Source organism: Panicum virgatum, chromosome 8K (assembly GCF_016808335.1).
Source record: "Panicum virgatum strain AP13 chromosome 8K, P.virgatum_v5, whole genome shotgun sequence".
NCBI lineage: Eukaryota > Viridiplantae > Streptophyta > Magnoliopsida > Poales > Poaceae > Panicum > Panicum virgatum.
Genome location: NC_053143.1, coordinates 2510920 through 2526235, shown reverse-complemented (window position 1 = coordinate 2526235; position 15316 = coordinate 2510920). Strand labels below are relative to the sequence as shown.

General features: G+C 44.4%; 3 protein-coding genes across 3 annotated transcripts in view; 1 reads left to right on the top strand and 2 right to left on the bottom strand.

Moving 5' to 3' along the window:
• The first annotated feature begins 283 nt into the window (after window positions 1–283).
• The window catches only part of LOC120646486 (phosphoglycerate mutase-like protein 4), a 30533-nt gene continuing 15500 nt past the window's right edge, over window positions 284–15316 (top strand). Inside the window, exon 1 of the mRNA XM_039923044.1 lies at window positions 284–544. Within this exon, the coding sequence (XP_039778978.1) occupies window positions 284–544 (261 nt within the window). The remainder of the gene's footprint in view (window positions 545–15316) is intronic.
• Window positions 2270–3610, bottom strand: LOC120643498. Its single transcript, XM_039919876.1, has 2 exons — window positions 2659–3610; window positions 2270–2575 (listed from the first exon to the last, which is right to left on the bottom strand). The coding sequence occupies exons 1-2, from the start codon at window positions 2937–2939 to the stop codon at window positions 2299–2301; spliced, it is 558 nt and encodes a 185-aa protein (XP_039775810.1). The 5' UTR covers window positions 2940–3610; the 3' UTR covers window positions 2270–2298.
• Window positions 6100–7337, bottom strand: LOC120643497. The gene is made up of 2 exons (XM_039919875.1): window positions 6509–7337; window positions 6100–6432 (listed from the first exon to the last, which is right to left on the bottom strand). The coding sequence occupies exons 1-2, from the start codon at window positions 7007–7009 to the stop codon at window positions 6355–6357; spliced, it is 579 nt and encodes a 192-aa protein (XP_039775809.1). The 5' UTR covers window positions 7010–7337; the 3' UTR covers window positions 6100–6354.

The window sequence follows — 15316 nt, the reverse complement described above, 5'->3', positions numbered from 1 at the left end:
TGGCAAAGGAATATCATGGCAGCACTAACTAGCACCATTGACCAAAAAACCAAGCACGTGGCGAGTTGCTGCTTAAGCTTCCATTTTTCATTACAAAAGGAATGCTGCTGTGATGATTGAAAACGTGGTCTCGTGCTCTTCAGAATTTCTTTGCACCATGAGAAGAGCAAGAATCGTTTCAAATTGACTTATTGGGTGGCCAGCAAGCACGATAAGAACAGGAGCGGCAATATGCGTGCTACTGGTAGTTCCATCTGTTCCTATTCCTCCACAGCATCCCACAATGCCGGCAGCATTAGGTTGTAGAAGCGGCCAGCGCTGCGGCTTCTTCCTGAAAGCTGCCATGAACTATGGCCGCACATCAGGTGAGCACCCTCCCTCTCGTCTGCGGCTGTGGCAGAGGCTGAGGCTAGCAGGGGCCGCTGCCACCCACCGAGCCATGTCGCCTGACCCGGCGGTGGTGCCCAGCGGCGACGAGGAGTTCACGGAGGTGGTGGTGGTGCGGCACGGGGAGACCTCCACAAACGCCTCCTGCATCATCCAGGTCGATCGCCCCTCCTAATTCTTCGTCGTCCTTCTCCTGGATTTCACTACGTGAGAAACCTTGATTTGTAACGGGCACGAACACCCCTAAGGTAACGGGCAACGCAACCGTTACAATTATCGGGTTACAAATGATAGGGTAAAGGTAACGGGCGCGTGCCCATTACCTATTGTCCATATTTGTAACGGTTATTAATCTACGACTGTTACGGAAAGCAGTAACCAATAACCCAAACTTGCTTTTTTTATGGGCCCACAGAGCAACTGAGTAACGGGCAAAGACTAAAAGGTCCGTTACAAAACCTAAATATTAGTAACGGTTTTCTGTAAATGACCGTTACCTATACTTGTAACCAGGCTTCCATCCGGGCCCACTGGTCATATTTTGTAACAGGGTTTGCTGAAAGGCCGTTACAGGTTTGTCAGGTAGGTAACGGGCCATATCTAAAGATCGTTACCAAAAGCTCACATACGTAACGCGCTTTGTTCCATGCCCGTTACAAATAAGTGATACCCATTTCAACACCGTCGCTTCCTTGGCCCCACTGGTCAGTTTTGGTAATGGCCTAAACTTAAAGCCCGTTACCAAAATGTCTTATAGGTAACCGTTGTTGTTTGGCGCCCGTTACAAATACATGTTACCCATGTTACCCATGGTTCTTGGGTCTCTTTGCGGGCCCACTGGTCAGTTTTGGTAACGGTTGTTAGAACAAGCTCGTTACCACTGTATTCGATATGTAACGCTCATTTTTTTATGCCCGTTGCAATCTTGTGTTACCCATAATCCAACTGGCGTGTGTTGTAACCTGCTTTAGTTAATGCCCGTTACATATATTTGAGCCACCCCACAAAAATTAGCCTGTTTTCTGGATGCATCCTGGAATCAGCCAGGATTTGGCGGCCACCAGCAAACATCACAGATCACACATCAAGCGCATGGATATATACATCACAGATTATACATCAAGCACATATATATACATCACATATTATACATCAAGCGCATATATATACATCACAGATTACACATCAAGAATGAAAGTTATCTACACAGGTACACATCAAGAATTGAAGTTACAGGTTACAAGTTACAAGGTTTATGACTGCAAGTTTAAATTTATAGGTTACAAGTTCCAAGTTCCAAGTTCCAAGTTCACTGTTTCAGAGCATTTAGAATGAACTCATGCGGCATGTGCTGGCTCATCATGGAAGCTGCCCTTTGGGTCGATGATCTCCTTAAGAATGAAATCGTAGAGCATCCGCTGGACCATCCTTAGTGCTCCTTGATCTACTTCTTGGGTAGCTTTGTAATCCTGCATAATACAATTATTGAGAATACAAGTAAAATTCAGTTTCTAAAATCAAATGGAGAATCTGATCAGAGCCAAGGCTGGGTCAATATATATATACTTACAGAAGCCTTTTTAATGACATTTATGTCACCGAGTAGGTCGTACATGTTCAATGCAACATAGAATCCACACGACAAGCTACCCGACGGCTGTTGAGCGCACTGCATGAAGAAGGTACCAAAATGACATAAGTTAAGGCAGTACCAAATATATATATATGAAGGCACTAAAAAGGAAATCCTTACTCTTACCATGATATCTGTCTTGTGCGTGAGTTTAGGTTTGGTTTTTGAATTTTTTTTCATCTTTGTCTCCATGTGCTTTGAATAGGCCCTGCATGGTCAGCAATATCCATTAGAAACATTAAGAGATGGAATTTGTGTGACCTAAACCTAGAATCTACTTACCAGTTCACAATAGTTACTACATCCTTGAACTTTCGCAATGGAAAACTTTTAGCAGAATCCAAATACCAAACAACATTCCACTTCATAGCAATGATCACTAGTACCCAGTGGCTACCAATGTTGTAGGCACCCACCACGTAGTCGTGATTCATATCCCTTTTAATTGCTGTTATCACATCTTTGGACTTGTATTGAACGAGTGTGGCTGAGAATATCTGTGGGTCCAAAAACCCAACATTGCAGTGCATCTCCTCTGCCTGTTTCATCATTTTCCTACAAATAAACAATTTCTTAGTCATTGAATGAGCTTTTTGGTAAAAATTAAAGAATATCTATTTTAGTTTGAAGGGACTTACAATGTCCAGCACCTCAACAAGCTCATGTCCAGACTATCCAGGTTGTAAAGGTCATACAAGTCATTGAATCCAACTGCCAATTTTAAATCATCCTCAGTATGAAAGTAGGATGCAGCCACCTTTGCAGGAATGTCAATAGCACCATTTGCACTTTGTTTCATGATGTAAGCATGCAATGCTTGACAAGTTGGCCCAGCAGACTTTAAAGCCTTTTCTGACAACATAGGCTCACCAGGCTTGTACTTTGGATTAGCCATAGTCCAAACAGCGCCAACTTCCATATTTTTAGGCTCATGTTCGCTGTGCTGCTGTGGAGATTGGCTGAGCTGCTTATGCTGGGGCTCAGTTTGGATGAGCGGATGCTGCTGGGACTCAGTTTGGATTAGCGGATGCTGCTGGGGCTCAGTTTGGCTATCTAGCTGCTCCTGAGCTGCAGGTCCTACTGATGCTGCTTTTGCTGACGCAGAGCTAAAGTAGCTGCATTTGAAGCTGTATTACCAGCTGATGGTGCTGCAGAGTTTGGATCTCTAGACCTGGGTGGGATAAGGATTCTCCGCCTTGGCCACTGTATGCGTTGCAAGAGAGAATCAGCTAGGGTTGTGATGTCATCCTCTACTGGGATAGGCAGTTTAATGTGCCTCGCATTGGGCCACACATAAGTAGGTTGCACCACTGCATACCCATTCTGTACCGGTACTGTATGGCAAGTCTGTTGATTTGGATAGACAGTGCCTAATGCGAGCTCCATGTCACACTCGCTGCCATCCAGAAGACTGCACTTAGTTGGCTCTGTCAGCAGATCTATTGTGTCCGGCTGAGGTGGACCATCATTTTGCCCCTTGTTAATGGGCACATCCTCCTCAGCTATGTTGTCAGAAGATCTATTGTGTACACTTTGGGTGAGGCACAGTCCATCCGGTATGGGCACGTCTGCAACTCTCAGCAACTCCATAACTCTATTGATTGCTTCACCAACTATCTCTTCCTTGTCTACATCAGACCTCCTCCTCCTCTTCTTCCTGTACATTTCAGCACATTCTGGGCCAAACCTTTTACCCCAGCCAAGTGAACTAGAGACACCTCGCACCCGACCTCGATGCTCTGGATTCTCAAGTGCCTCAGTAAGAACATCATTCTCCCTAACCCCAGTGAAAGAACCATCACTAGCTTGAGCTGCAATTTTTTTCACTTTATCTGCTACGTCTGCCACCAGAGGGGAAGTGAATGTTATGTCCCCGCTTGCACTAGTGGTCGGCCCTGACCTTGCCGCAGATATGGCCTAGAACGGCCAGGATATTGCTCCCATGGGTTCTCCTTTCCTTCTGCAGCTAGCTTTTCATCCTCCAACTCCCACTCTTTTCTTTTACCATAATAACCTTTTCTTCCCATCTTCTGTGGCTTATTGTGCTTGGCTCTCTTCTCTTTCATCTCCTGGCTCACATGCTCGAACAATGGAGATCTGGTTGTCTCCACAAACTGCTCCCAGTCTTCTGGCTTCAAAAAGGGGTGCTTCTCAAAGGGAAGCTCATCTTGCCTCACAAAATCTGCTCTTAAATGGGCCTTGAATCGTCGTTGCAAAAGTGCAATCTCTTTCATAGCTGACTTAATTGCCTTATCGCGAGCAGCTGTGGACAGATTGGCTGGGTACTCTAGCTTTTCCTCCAAAATAGTGAACAGATCTCTCCTCGTTTCTAGTGTGAGATCCTCAATCTTGACATTGATTGACACCCTCTCCCGAGCAATGAGGCCACAGACCAATACGAATCTTTCCCTTGCAGCATCTGGGGTAGTCCAACCTTGTTCATCAAGTCCAGTTGCAGTCACCTTGTCCTCTGGCCATTTGGTTTGTGTCCTTGACTTGCGTGCTCGAGTGCTACTCCCAGCAGTTTGTGATGAGTAAGCCTGTGAAGCAGCTGCGCTGTTTAAATTTGCACCTTGTGTATCAGTTGCATTGTTAACAGGTTCACTGTCACCAGTGGAACTCTTTGATGAGCCAGACTGCATATATTATATATCAGGTTGTCAGTAGAGCAACAAAAGCAAGGCTGAAAGTGTAAACAAAATAAGTATTACATAAGTTCTACTTAGCAAAATTTTATTTGTACTAGTTTAAAATTTCTCAACTCATTTTGTACCATATGCACCAAGTTGCATCAGTAATATAATTATATACTCATTGGAAATTTTTTTATTTTTAACCTTTTTTAATAATATTTTAAGTTTAACCCGTATTGGTTTTTATTTGCAGGGCGTAGCCCGTTTGGTCGCGCCAGCCCGCATGGCACAACAGATAGCCTCTGTCGCGCCAGTGCATGTGGCGCGACAGTGTGGCCACGCTGGCGGCCCGAGCCAGCGCTGCGCCGCGACGGCGATGACGTGGCCCTCGCTGTCGCGTTACATGCACTGGCGCGACAAGCCTGTCGCGCCATGCGGGCTGGCGCGACAAGGCCAATATACTGGCCCGCACCGACCTTTTCTCCACCACCCTCCCTTTCTTTCCCTCACTCCTCCCCGACCAGAGCAACAGCAGGTCGTCGCCGCCGGCCGCCCCACCCCTAGATCCCTCCAAATCCGGCCTTTTGGGGGGGGGGAGTTGGGGGAAACGTTCCCCACCCTTCCCCGAAGGTATTGCTCCCATTTTTTCCTCCTTTAACCGTGCACATTTGTAGATATTAGGGATTCTTGGTGACTAGGGTTTGGTTCTTGATTTGAAAAATAATGTCGTAGTTGATAGTTTTCTCATGATTAGGGCTTTAGATGATGCGTAGATGGTACTCTGCTCTCGATTTGGACGTGAGGTAGTACGTGCATGCATCGATTAATATGATTTCTAGGATTGAGTAGTGAGGATGTTAATATGGCTTTCACTCATGGATACTAGGCACCGTGAAGAATTGTTTTTGTAGTTCATCTAGATTGGTGTTACCAAAGCCATCTATTAGCATTGCTACGTGGTCCAAATCCTAGTATGAGGACAAGTAGAGTTTTGAGAGAGAAACAATCCTAGTTCGTAAAAATATGATCATCTTGTCATGGTTGGTTCAAGATCCATCTAGTTGTTCTTATGATAAGGTGCAAGGTCATGTCATGTAATACTCGTAATATTGTTTCAAGATCCAAGGGTTGCTAGGCAAAAGTAGGGTTATTAGATTATAACATCTACCAAAGTCTTAGCTAATAATGGATGGTTGTTTACTTATCCTCCCTCCATTTTTCCATACTCATGAGTCGCCTTTTCTGCTGCCTTCTTTCCATACTCACGCCGTAGGTCTTGGAGTACAGGCCCTGACAGAAATGACTCAAGGGGCAAAGTAACTTGGTAATCCTTCCTTATCTTCAGTTTTCTATTTAAAGTGTCTCGAGATTTCCAAGGCTCTTTTGTTCTGCCCAATTGCAACATTAGTTCATACCGGCCTTTGAACCACTCCCAATCACATGTCCTTCCCTCCTGAAAAATTATTGAGAGCCAAACATTCAGAAATGTTAATATACCAAATACTAGCACAATGACAGAATCATAAGGAGTTTCAACTTTGTGGTTAATATACGAACCCAATACTCTCCGTAGCTATTGCCATAGTAATATCCATAGCCAAGCTCAGAAGGAACTACGCCTTTTGTGGCCAGAATACCACACTTGCATCAAAGACTAGGAGCAGTTGTACATGGCCATGGCTTCTTCCCACTCTCAAATTCTCACACTTCCTCTTCTGTCGGCCAATGAGATCTAGGACCATAAATATACTCATTGAAGTCACATGCCGGCCATCCATCCTGCATGACACATAACATTAGCGAGCATCTACTCCTGCAAAATTAAAGAATCAATGCTACGCTACATGACACTTACTCTAGTCTTTAGCGAGCATCTAAAAAAGGGAGTGAACTTTGGAGGGACACCAATATTAGGCCTTTGAAGTTTGGCACGAATACCGCAATGACATTTGGGAGGATTGTTCACACGATATATAGCAGCTTCTTGCTTCTCTTCCTCTGTCATAGGTGGTGGATTTGGTGGGGGAGGGACCCATCGTCTAAACTCATTGTACGCCCACGACTTTGACCGATAATAAGGGAATAGCCGAATTCTAGGATCGAACTTATCCGGACCATCGATCCACTGAAAGAAAAAGCAGTGGCAAGGATTCAATGAATCATTCCACTTGCATATGTAGAATGCTCTACCGACCGTCTTGGGATGCCTCGATTGCTTCACCTCTGCCAGCTGATTGCCCGGTTCACAACGACAGAATGGAACTGGAAGGGCAGGAGGGACTGGGGCATCCTCATCACACTCGGATGGGTACTGTCCACCACCAAGCAGCTTGTACCGGGCATCGCTCATTGCCATGTGCACTGCAGATACATAAATTCAATTGCCATGTGAAATAAAAAAATACTTATGGAAACAAAAACAAAATAATTATGGAAACAAAGTATATACTAATTAAGCACAATATACCAGCGCTCAAAATATAATATGTACATTCCTAAAACTATGGAATAAAATTACATGTAACTCATATTAACATCCCCACCACTCAATCCTAGAAATCATATTAATCGATGCATGCACGTACTACCTCACGTCCAAATTGAGAGCAGAGTACCATCTAAGTATCATCTAAAATCCTAATCATGAGAAAACTATCAACAACACCACCATTTTTCATATCAAGAACCTAACCCTAATAAAAAACCCACCAATAACTACTAATGCACACGGTTAAACGATGAGATATTAGGGGCAATACCTTTGGGGAAGGGTGGGGAATGATTCCCCGTACTTTGTCCCCTCAAAAAATCCGATTTTGGGGGGGGGGGGGGGGGATCGGGGGGGGGGTGGCGGCAGCCGGCGGCAACCCTGGACGCGCTGTAGTCAGGGTGGAGCAAGGAAAGGAAAGGGAGGGTGGGGGAGAAGGGGCCGGCGGCCGAGGACATTGGCCTTGTCGCGCCAGCCCTCATGGCGCGACAGGGAGGGCCACGTCATCGCCGTCGCGGCGCAGTGCTGGCTCGGGCCGCCAGCGTGGCCACACTGTCGCGCCACATGCACTGGCACGACAGAGGCTATCTGTCGCGCCATGCGGGCTGGCGCGACCAAACGGGCTACGCCCTGCAAATAAAAACCAATACGGGTTAAACTTAAAATATTATTAAAAAAGGTTAAAAATAAAAAAATCCACTCATTGGGGATAGGTACTAACCATTTTGACAGGGTGAAACAATGCTTATATATCAGAGCAGCAATGAGGTGTAGATTCGATGGCCTTTTGGCAATAATAGGATAAAGCAATCAGTTAGTATGATTATGACTGCAAAAAACTATACATTGTAAATAAGCTACAAACAGTGGTAGGTGCTAAGCTTGCGTGCATCGAGGGTGCCACCACACCGGGGTTTACAGGGTATACACCACAGTACCACATGCCACTCCGTTGGTTTTTTTTTTGTCCCAAATAAAGACTTACGCAGCCTAGCACCCACCACATTGCTAAAGAAGAACATCAATGTTTAGCTAACAAAAGTAACAGACTGATGTAATAGAATAATTCCGTTGCATGCAAACTATAAGAGGTAAATAAGCTACAAACAGTGGTAGATGCTAAGCTTGCGTGCATCGAGGGGGCCACCACACCGGGGCTTACAGGGTATACACCACAATACCACATGCCACTCCGTTGGTTTTTTTGGCCCAAATAAAGATTTACGCAGCCTAGCACCCACCACATCGCTAAAGAAGAACAACAATATTTAGCTAACCAAAGTAGGTTCAATAGTGAGTGTGACATACCTGTCAATCCATGAGTAGACCAAATATTGCTTGTACAAATAGTATGAAATTAATATCATGCAAACTAATAGTGGAATAATTTTTATTTGCATGCAGAACAGTAGTATTCACCAAAATAACAGCAAAGTAGTCATGCTGAACTAATAAAGGCAATTCCAAGAGATTAATCCTATGTGAACTCACTGTAAACAACAGCAAATTACCATTCTCATAAGTAGCAGAACAATTTTTAACTAGTTTCTGTAACTAATATAGGCAATTCCTACCCAAAGCAACAGCAAAGTATCCTATCCAAAATTTCAATGATCAGTCACACTTGAACAACAGCAAATAGTTCCTGTAAGTATCCTACCCAAAATTGACCAGAACTACATCAAAGTAGCATGCAAAAGTAGTCAAATTGACCATGACAACAGCAATTCCAGGAGAATAATCCTATGTCTCCCTAGACCAAGCCGCAGATTCGAGGAACAAGCATTTACCTCTGTCGGAAATGAAGTAGTCGTGCTCGTTGCCTGATCCGTGTCGCCTCGTTGCCTGAGTTCGCCGGGTCGCTGTCGCCGGGCTGTCGGAACCACGGCTGGGTCGTCGTCACGCCAGGACCCGCCTCGCCGTCGTCACCACAGGAGCCGCGTCGCCGCTGTCGGGTCGGGTTAGGGTTTCTTGGTCAAAACCCTAGCCGCAACTGGCCACTGTGGGCTGCAACGGCGCGCGGAGGATGGTCGAAACCCTAGCCGTCGGGTTGTGGGCAATAGCGCGCGCGAGGAGGAGTGGCGTGCGCAGAAGAGGCGCCGGGAGTAGGAGGCGAGATGCGCGGACGAGGAGCGCAAGGCTAGGGAGAAGTCAGGGTGCGGTGAGGAGGAGGCGAGGCGCGGCGAGGAGGGCGACGGCGGACGAGGAGAGGAGAGCGGCTGCAGAGGAGAAGACGAGAGAAGAGAAATGGAACCCAAATGGATTTGGTTGAGAGGAGGAGAAGAGGAGACGCTGACTAATGGGGCCAGCGGCCACGACGCCCACAGCGGCCGCGTGCGAGATCCAAATTTTGGGTCGGATGGCGCCTGCGTCCATTGACGCTGACGCGTGGGCCTGACATTTTCTTTTCAAACTAAATTTGCTACCTTCAAATGCCTAAGGTACTCAAGTTCAAAAATTCAACAAAAAAATTTCCAGGAAAGATAAAAACATAGGTAACAATCTAAGACATGGATCACCCTTTGATCTGATATGGTTTGATCACAACTCAAAAAGAAAAACAGCCCAATCCTAATGTTCCACAAATTTTAGAGCCCAGGAAATTGCTCCTAAAAATTCATAAAAAATATCCAAAATTCATCATTTGACATATAGAATTTGAATAAAATAACATCAGTCATAGTTGTGTAATAAAAATGAAACTTAATTTACAAGATGATGAATGTTGTAAAAGTAAAGATGATATAATAATTTTAACCACATCTTAACTTGGTCAAAACATTCTACAAATTGATGTGGCAACATAATTTGGGTCCTTAAACTTTACATAAAAATTTCAAATGGATTCGATGAAGGAAGAATATACATTGTGTACAAATGACTACATCTTTCACATAGTTCCATGGAATGTTACTTGAACATTGAAGTTTACCATACATTACAACATGTACGAACTTGTATGCATGTCAAATTTGAACATAACCTTGTTCTCACCTTAACATTACAAAATACGATGTTTTATAAAGTTATGGTTGTGCAAAACAAATGTTTTTTCTATATGCTATTTAGAAGTAACAAGATAAGGCATAGACATAGAATCTCTTAAATATATTCTGGCCTTACAAATGTGATCAACGAAAGGAGGGTGATTTTAGAAAAATTTAGAAAAAAAATCCAATTTGGATTAAGTATGACGGAGAAATACCCGTTGCAAATTTTAATTATAGATCAAAAGGACAAATATCAACTTGGCCAATCCCGCGCTGCCACCTGGCCCCGAGGCAATATGGCGCTGCCATCTTGGTAACGCGCATATGGTAACACCCGTTACCTTTAACAAAAAATTCAACAAAAATATGGGCGCCGCCCAGAATCGAACCGTGGCCGTCCAGATTCACAAAGAAAAGCCTTTCCATTGCTCTATGCGAGTAAGTTCGTTTAGTATCTGGAGACAAACGTATTTAACCTTTAAAGCCGAGACAGGTGGGCAGACCGTTCCTCTTCCAATCTTCCAATAAATTGATTCCGAACCGCCTCGTCTCTTCATCTTCCCCTCCCTGTCCTCGCCTCGTCTCTTCCTCTCCCTCTCTGTGGACAACTCCGGCGACGGGTCCGGCGCTTCCTCTTCCTATACGCATTGTCTCCCTCATCTCCGGCAGCATGTCGTCCCGCAAAGCGCCGTGCTCTTGTCGCCCAGCAACTCCGGGAAAAAGGCAAGTGGGTGCCGGGGAAGAAGAAAGAAGCCCAACTGCCGCAAGTGCCGAAGCCCACTCCGGCTCGTGCGGGGACGAAGGCAGGAGCAGGGAAGGTGGCTGCGGGAGGAAGGCCGGCGCAGGGACGTCGGGCACGGGGAAGCCAGCCACAGTGCCCCCCATGAAGCGGTCGTAAAGACGGTTTCAAGAAGAGGTGTCCTCCTCCGATAGCAGCGACATCGGGCCGGCGCCGGGCTTCCAAGGCCCGCCGCCGGGCTTCTCCGGCAACCCCACTCCGGCGAAGGCGGCTGCGTTGGTCACCCCCAAGAAGGAGGTGACCTCCTCTGGTAGCAGCGACGTCGGGCCGCCGCCGGGCTTCCAAGGCCCGCCGCAGTACAAGGGAATAGAGAAGGGGAACAAGGGGAAGGTGAAGTCAGAGGTAATCCACTGTATGAATTTGCTCCAAGTCCTATTTTGTGTGTCTGAATTAGTATAAATTTGCTCCACTATCTTACTTTTTGTACTATTTAGCCTGAATTTGCATGAATTTGACAGAAGTTGTCTGAATTTCTCTGAACATATCATGTGAAATTAGCATGTCCTAATAAATTTGCAAGTCAAATTCTGTGCTTTGAAGTGAGGAGGTTAAAATTGAACTGGTATTCAATGTCAAACTGAATTTGTTATCTGAAAATGTTTATTTAGATGTTCATTTTGGCTTTTTAGTTGTTTGTTGCATATCTGAACATGTTAGTTCACAAGATTGAATGAATTTGTCTGAATATTCAGACTAACATGTTAGTCTGAATGTTAGTCTGAATTTGGCTAAATTTACTGATTTTTTCTAAATATTCAGACTAACAAAAGCAAAGGAATTTAAACTTGTGCAACTATCAATGCATTGAATGAATTTGTCTGAATATTCAGACTAATATGCTGCCTAATTTCTCTGAATTTGACTGAATTTCACCAACTATCAATTATCATGTGAATTCAGAATCTATATTTGCAATGTGGTAGACAGCTCTGAAATGTGCTGTCAAATTTAGAATCTGTCTTTGAAATGTGCTAGTTAGCTCTAAAATGTGCTGTCAAATTCAGAATCTGTCTTTGCAGTGCTCTGAGAATGTTTTATCTTGCAGGTCCCTATTAATAGGATGACCTTCTGGGAGTTGCACAACAAGGCTGCAGCATCACAGGAGAGGATCATGGCACTTCAAGATGAGCTTGCTGCCGAAAAGGCAAAGAAGAAGGCAATTCAGCGCGTACTTGAAGCTGCGGCCAAGATGGCGAGAGGCAGAAACATCTAGGTTGACCAAGGCCATAGTGGAGGCAGCTGCTATTTTGTATGACTGATTTTGTCTGAACTTGTGTGACTGGATGGAGGAAACATGTTGGTAGACTGTCGTAGGTTGACCTAGCCTATACTGGTTGAGGCACACTGCTTTTGTCTGTCCTTGTGTGCCTGCTAATATATATGTTATGTGATCTCAAAAAATGAACTGTGTGTTCTGTGTTATGTGCTTCTGTGATTTTGTGAACTCTGGGAATGAACTCTGTGTATATATATGTTATGGGAATGCAGGAGAAATGTGAACTCTGGAAATGAACTTCTGGTGAAATGAGAAATAGGTAACGGGCGTTGTGTTAATGCCCGTTACCAATGACAACTGACAATAATACCAACAGAGAACTTCTGGAGAACATGTCTGGAGATGAACTCTGGGGAATGAACTCTGTGATTTTCTGGAGAACATGTCCGGAGAGCACTCCACAACATATATTACAAATGGATTCAAATTTCACCAATCCACCTCATATATTACAAATGGATTCAAATTTCACCAATCCACATCATATATTACAAGGTTATTCAAATTTCACCAATCCACACCAATATATTACAAATGGATTCAAATTTCACCAATCCACATCATATATTACAAATGGATTCAAATTTCACCAATCCACATTATATATTACAAATGGATTCAAATTTCACCAATCCACACCAATATATTACAAATGGATTCAAATTTCACCAATCCACATCATATATTACAAATGGATTCAAATTTCACCAATCCACATCATATATTACAAGGTCATTCAAATTTCACCAATCCACACCAATATATTACAAATGGATTCAAATTTCACCAATCCACACCAATATATTACAAATGGATTCAAATTTCACCAATCCACATACATCAAACTTGCTTTTTCCTTGCTTTACGTACATTGATTGTTTCTTGATGGTCGCTTCACAAGTATGGTGTTTTATCATTTGCCAAGAGTTGGGGCCTATATGGCATGTCAAATGACGGAATTTCGTCAAATTGGTTGTATTCCTCCTCCTCAACGACATTTTCAACCCCAACTATCCTTCTTTTTCCAGGAATAACCACATACCAATTCTTCTTTGCAAGGTCGGGTACATAGAACACTTGTTGCACATCCTTGGCGAAGACAAATGGTTCATCTTTGTAACCAAAGACTCGTAGATCAACACTAACAGACCCATATTTGTCCTTGGTCACACCTTTCTTCCCATTGACCCATCGACACCGAAACAGGGCTACCTTCAATCCAACATAGTCAAGCTTCCATATCTCCTCTATCTGACCATAATATGTGTCTGTCTCCATATCATTGTCGATGGCATCTACACGCACACCACTATTTTGATAGATGCTCTTGCCATCCTGGGCTATGGTGTAGAAAGTGTATCCATTGATATCATATGCTTGGTATGTTGTAATAGTGAATAATGGCCCCGCTGCTAGTTTTCTTATCAAATTATCGGTTTTAGCAGCGCTAGCTTCTTGGACATAATCTCAGAGCCAAGTGTTAAACCCTTGCATGTGCTTCTTTGCAACCCAAGCCTCATTACGATTAGGATTACCTTCACGTAGGTGTCGCAAGTGCTTGTTGACATAAGGTGTCACTACGTCGGTCTATTGAAGCACAATGAAATGAGCCTTGTTGAAGGAACCTTGACCCGGAGTGATTGACTTTTTGCCCAAGGTCCCAACACTTGCAAGCCTACCTTCATGCCGTGAATGAGGCACACCAATGGGGTTTTGGGGGTCCATATAACCCATGGCCCACTCCATTGCTTCAATGGTACCATAGCCATGAACCATGGCTCCCTCCAGAAATGACCGTTTATGTACCAATGATTTCAGAAAGCTATAGAACCTCTCATATGGAAACATTTGATGAAGGTAAGATGGGCCAAGGTAGAAGATCTCCTTTGCAAGATGTGTTGTTAGATGGACCATGATATCAAAGAATGATGGTGGGAAAGTAGCCTCAAGCAGGCATAGGGTCTCGAAATGCCTTCTCTCTAACCTCGACAGTGCCTCCACATCAATCACCTTCTGTTCTATCACATTGAAGAAAAAGCACAAGCTCATGACAGCTTCGCGAACCAGTACTGTCTTGATACCTCTAAGTGCAACAAGAAGAAGAGCTATCATCAATACATGGCAATCATGAGATTTCATCAAGTGGAAATTCATTTTCATATCCTTCACCGACACTAGCCTCTTGAAGTTAGAAGAGTAGCCTGAAGGTACTTTCAAACCATGCAAGAACTCACAGAATTCTCTTCGCTCCGTCTTTGACAATGTGGTTGCAGCTACGGGAAGGACTGTCCCCGTGTCTGTTTCCTCTGCATAGAGCTCCGGCCTAATGCTCATATCTTGCAGATCCTGCCTTGCATTCTCATGATCTTTTCCTTTGCCCCTCTGTTACAACAATGTTCCACACATGCTCTCGCACACATTCTTCTTGGTGTGCATGGTGTCAATCGAATGACGCACATCCAACAACTCCTAGTACTCTAGCTCCCAAAGTATTGATTTTTTGTTCCACATCCCCTGCCCATCTTCTTCTTCACCATCTCGCTTCTTTCTTTTGCCAAGGATGGTCTTCTTTGGTAACTCCTCAATAGTTTTGATGTCTTTCACTTGCAGGTGAAGCTCCACTCTGGACACATGCGGAGGAGCCATTCGATCCTCCTTTTCCCCATTAAACTGACAGTCCATGTTCCGGTATGGATGTTTCTTATGGAGGAAACAACGGTGCCCCAAGAATACAAATTTCTTCGACTTTCTCAGCCATAATGAGCATGTTTCATCTAAGCAGTGGGGGCAAGCTTCACCGTTCCTTTTACTCTGCCCGGACAGGTTGCGATGAGCTGGGTTGTCGTTGATGGTTGTGAACAACATGGCGTGCAATGTAAAGTACTTACGCTAAAACTCATCCCAAACCTCCTCCACACCAGGCCTCCAAAGTGTCTGCAAGTCATCAACCAATGGCCCCAAGTACACATCAATACGGTCACCAGGTTGCTTTGGCCCGGAGGCCAAGATTGACAACATCAAGTATTTTCATTTCTTGCATAGCCAGGGTGGAAGGTTCAACACTGAAAGGACGACAGGCCAAGTGCTATGTGTTGAACTCTGGTTACTGA

Excerpts from the sequence above, each read along its gene's own strand:
- LOC120643498 (XM_039919876.1), bottom strand. The coding sequence starts at position 2,939 with ATGGAAGTTGGCGCTGTTTGGACTATGGCTAATCCAAAGTACAAGCCT. Across the intron at positions 2,576-2,658 it reads TTGTTGAGGTGCTGGACATT|GAAAATGATGAAACAGGCAG; the intron begins GTAAGTCCCTTC and ends GTTTATTTGTAG.
- LOC120643497 (XM_039919875.1), bottom strand. The coding sequence starts at position 7,009 with ATGGCAATGAGCGATGCCCGGTACAAGCTGCTTGGTGGTGGACAGTAC. Across the intron at positions 6,433-6,508 it reads GATGCTCGCTAAAGACTAGA|GATGGATGGCCGGCATGTGA; the intron begins GTAAGTGTCATG and ends TGTGTCATGCAG.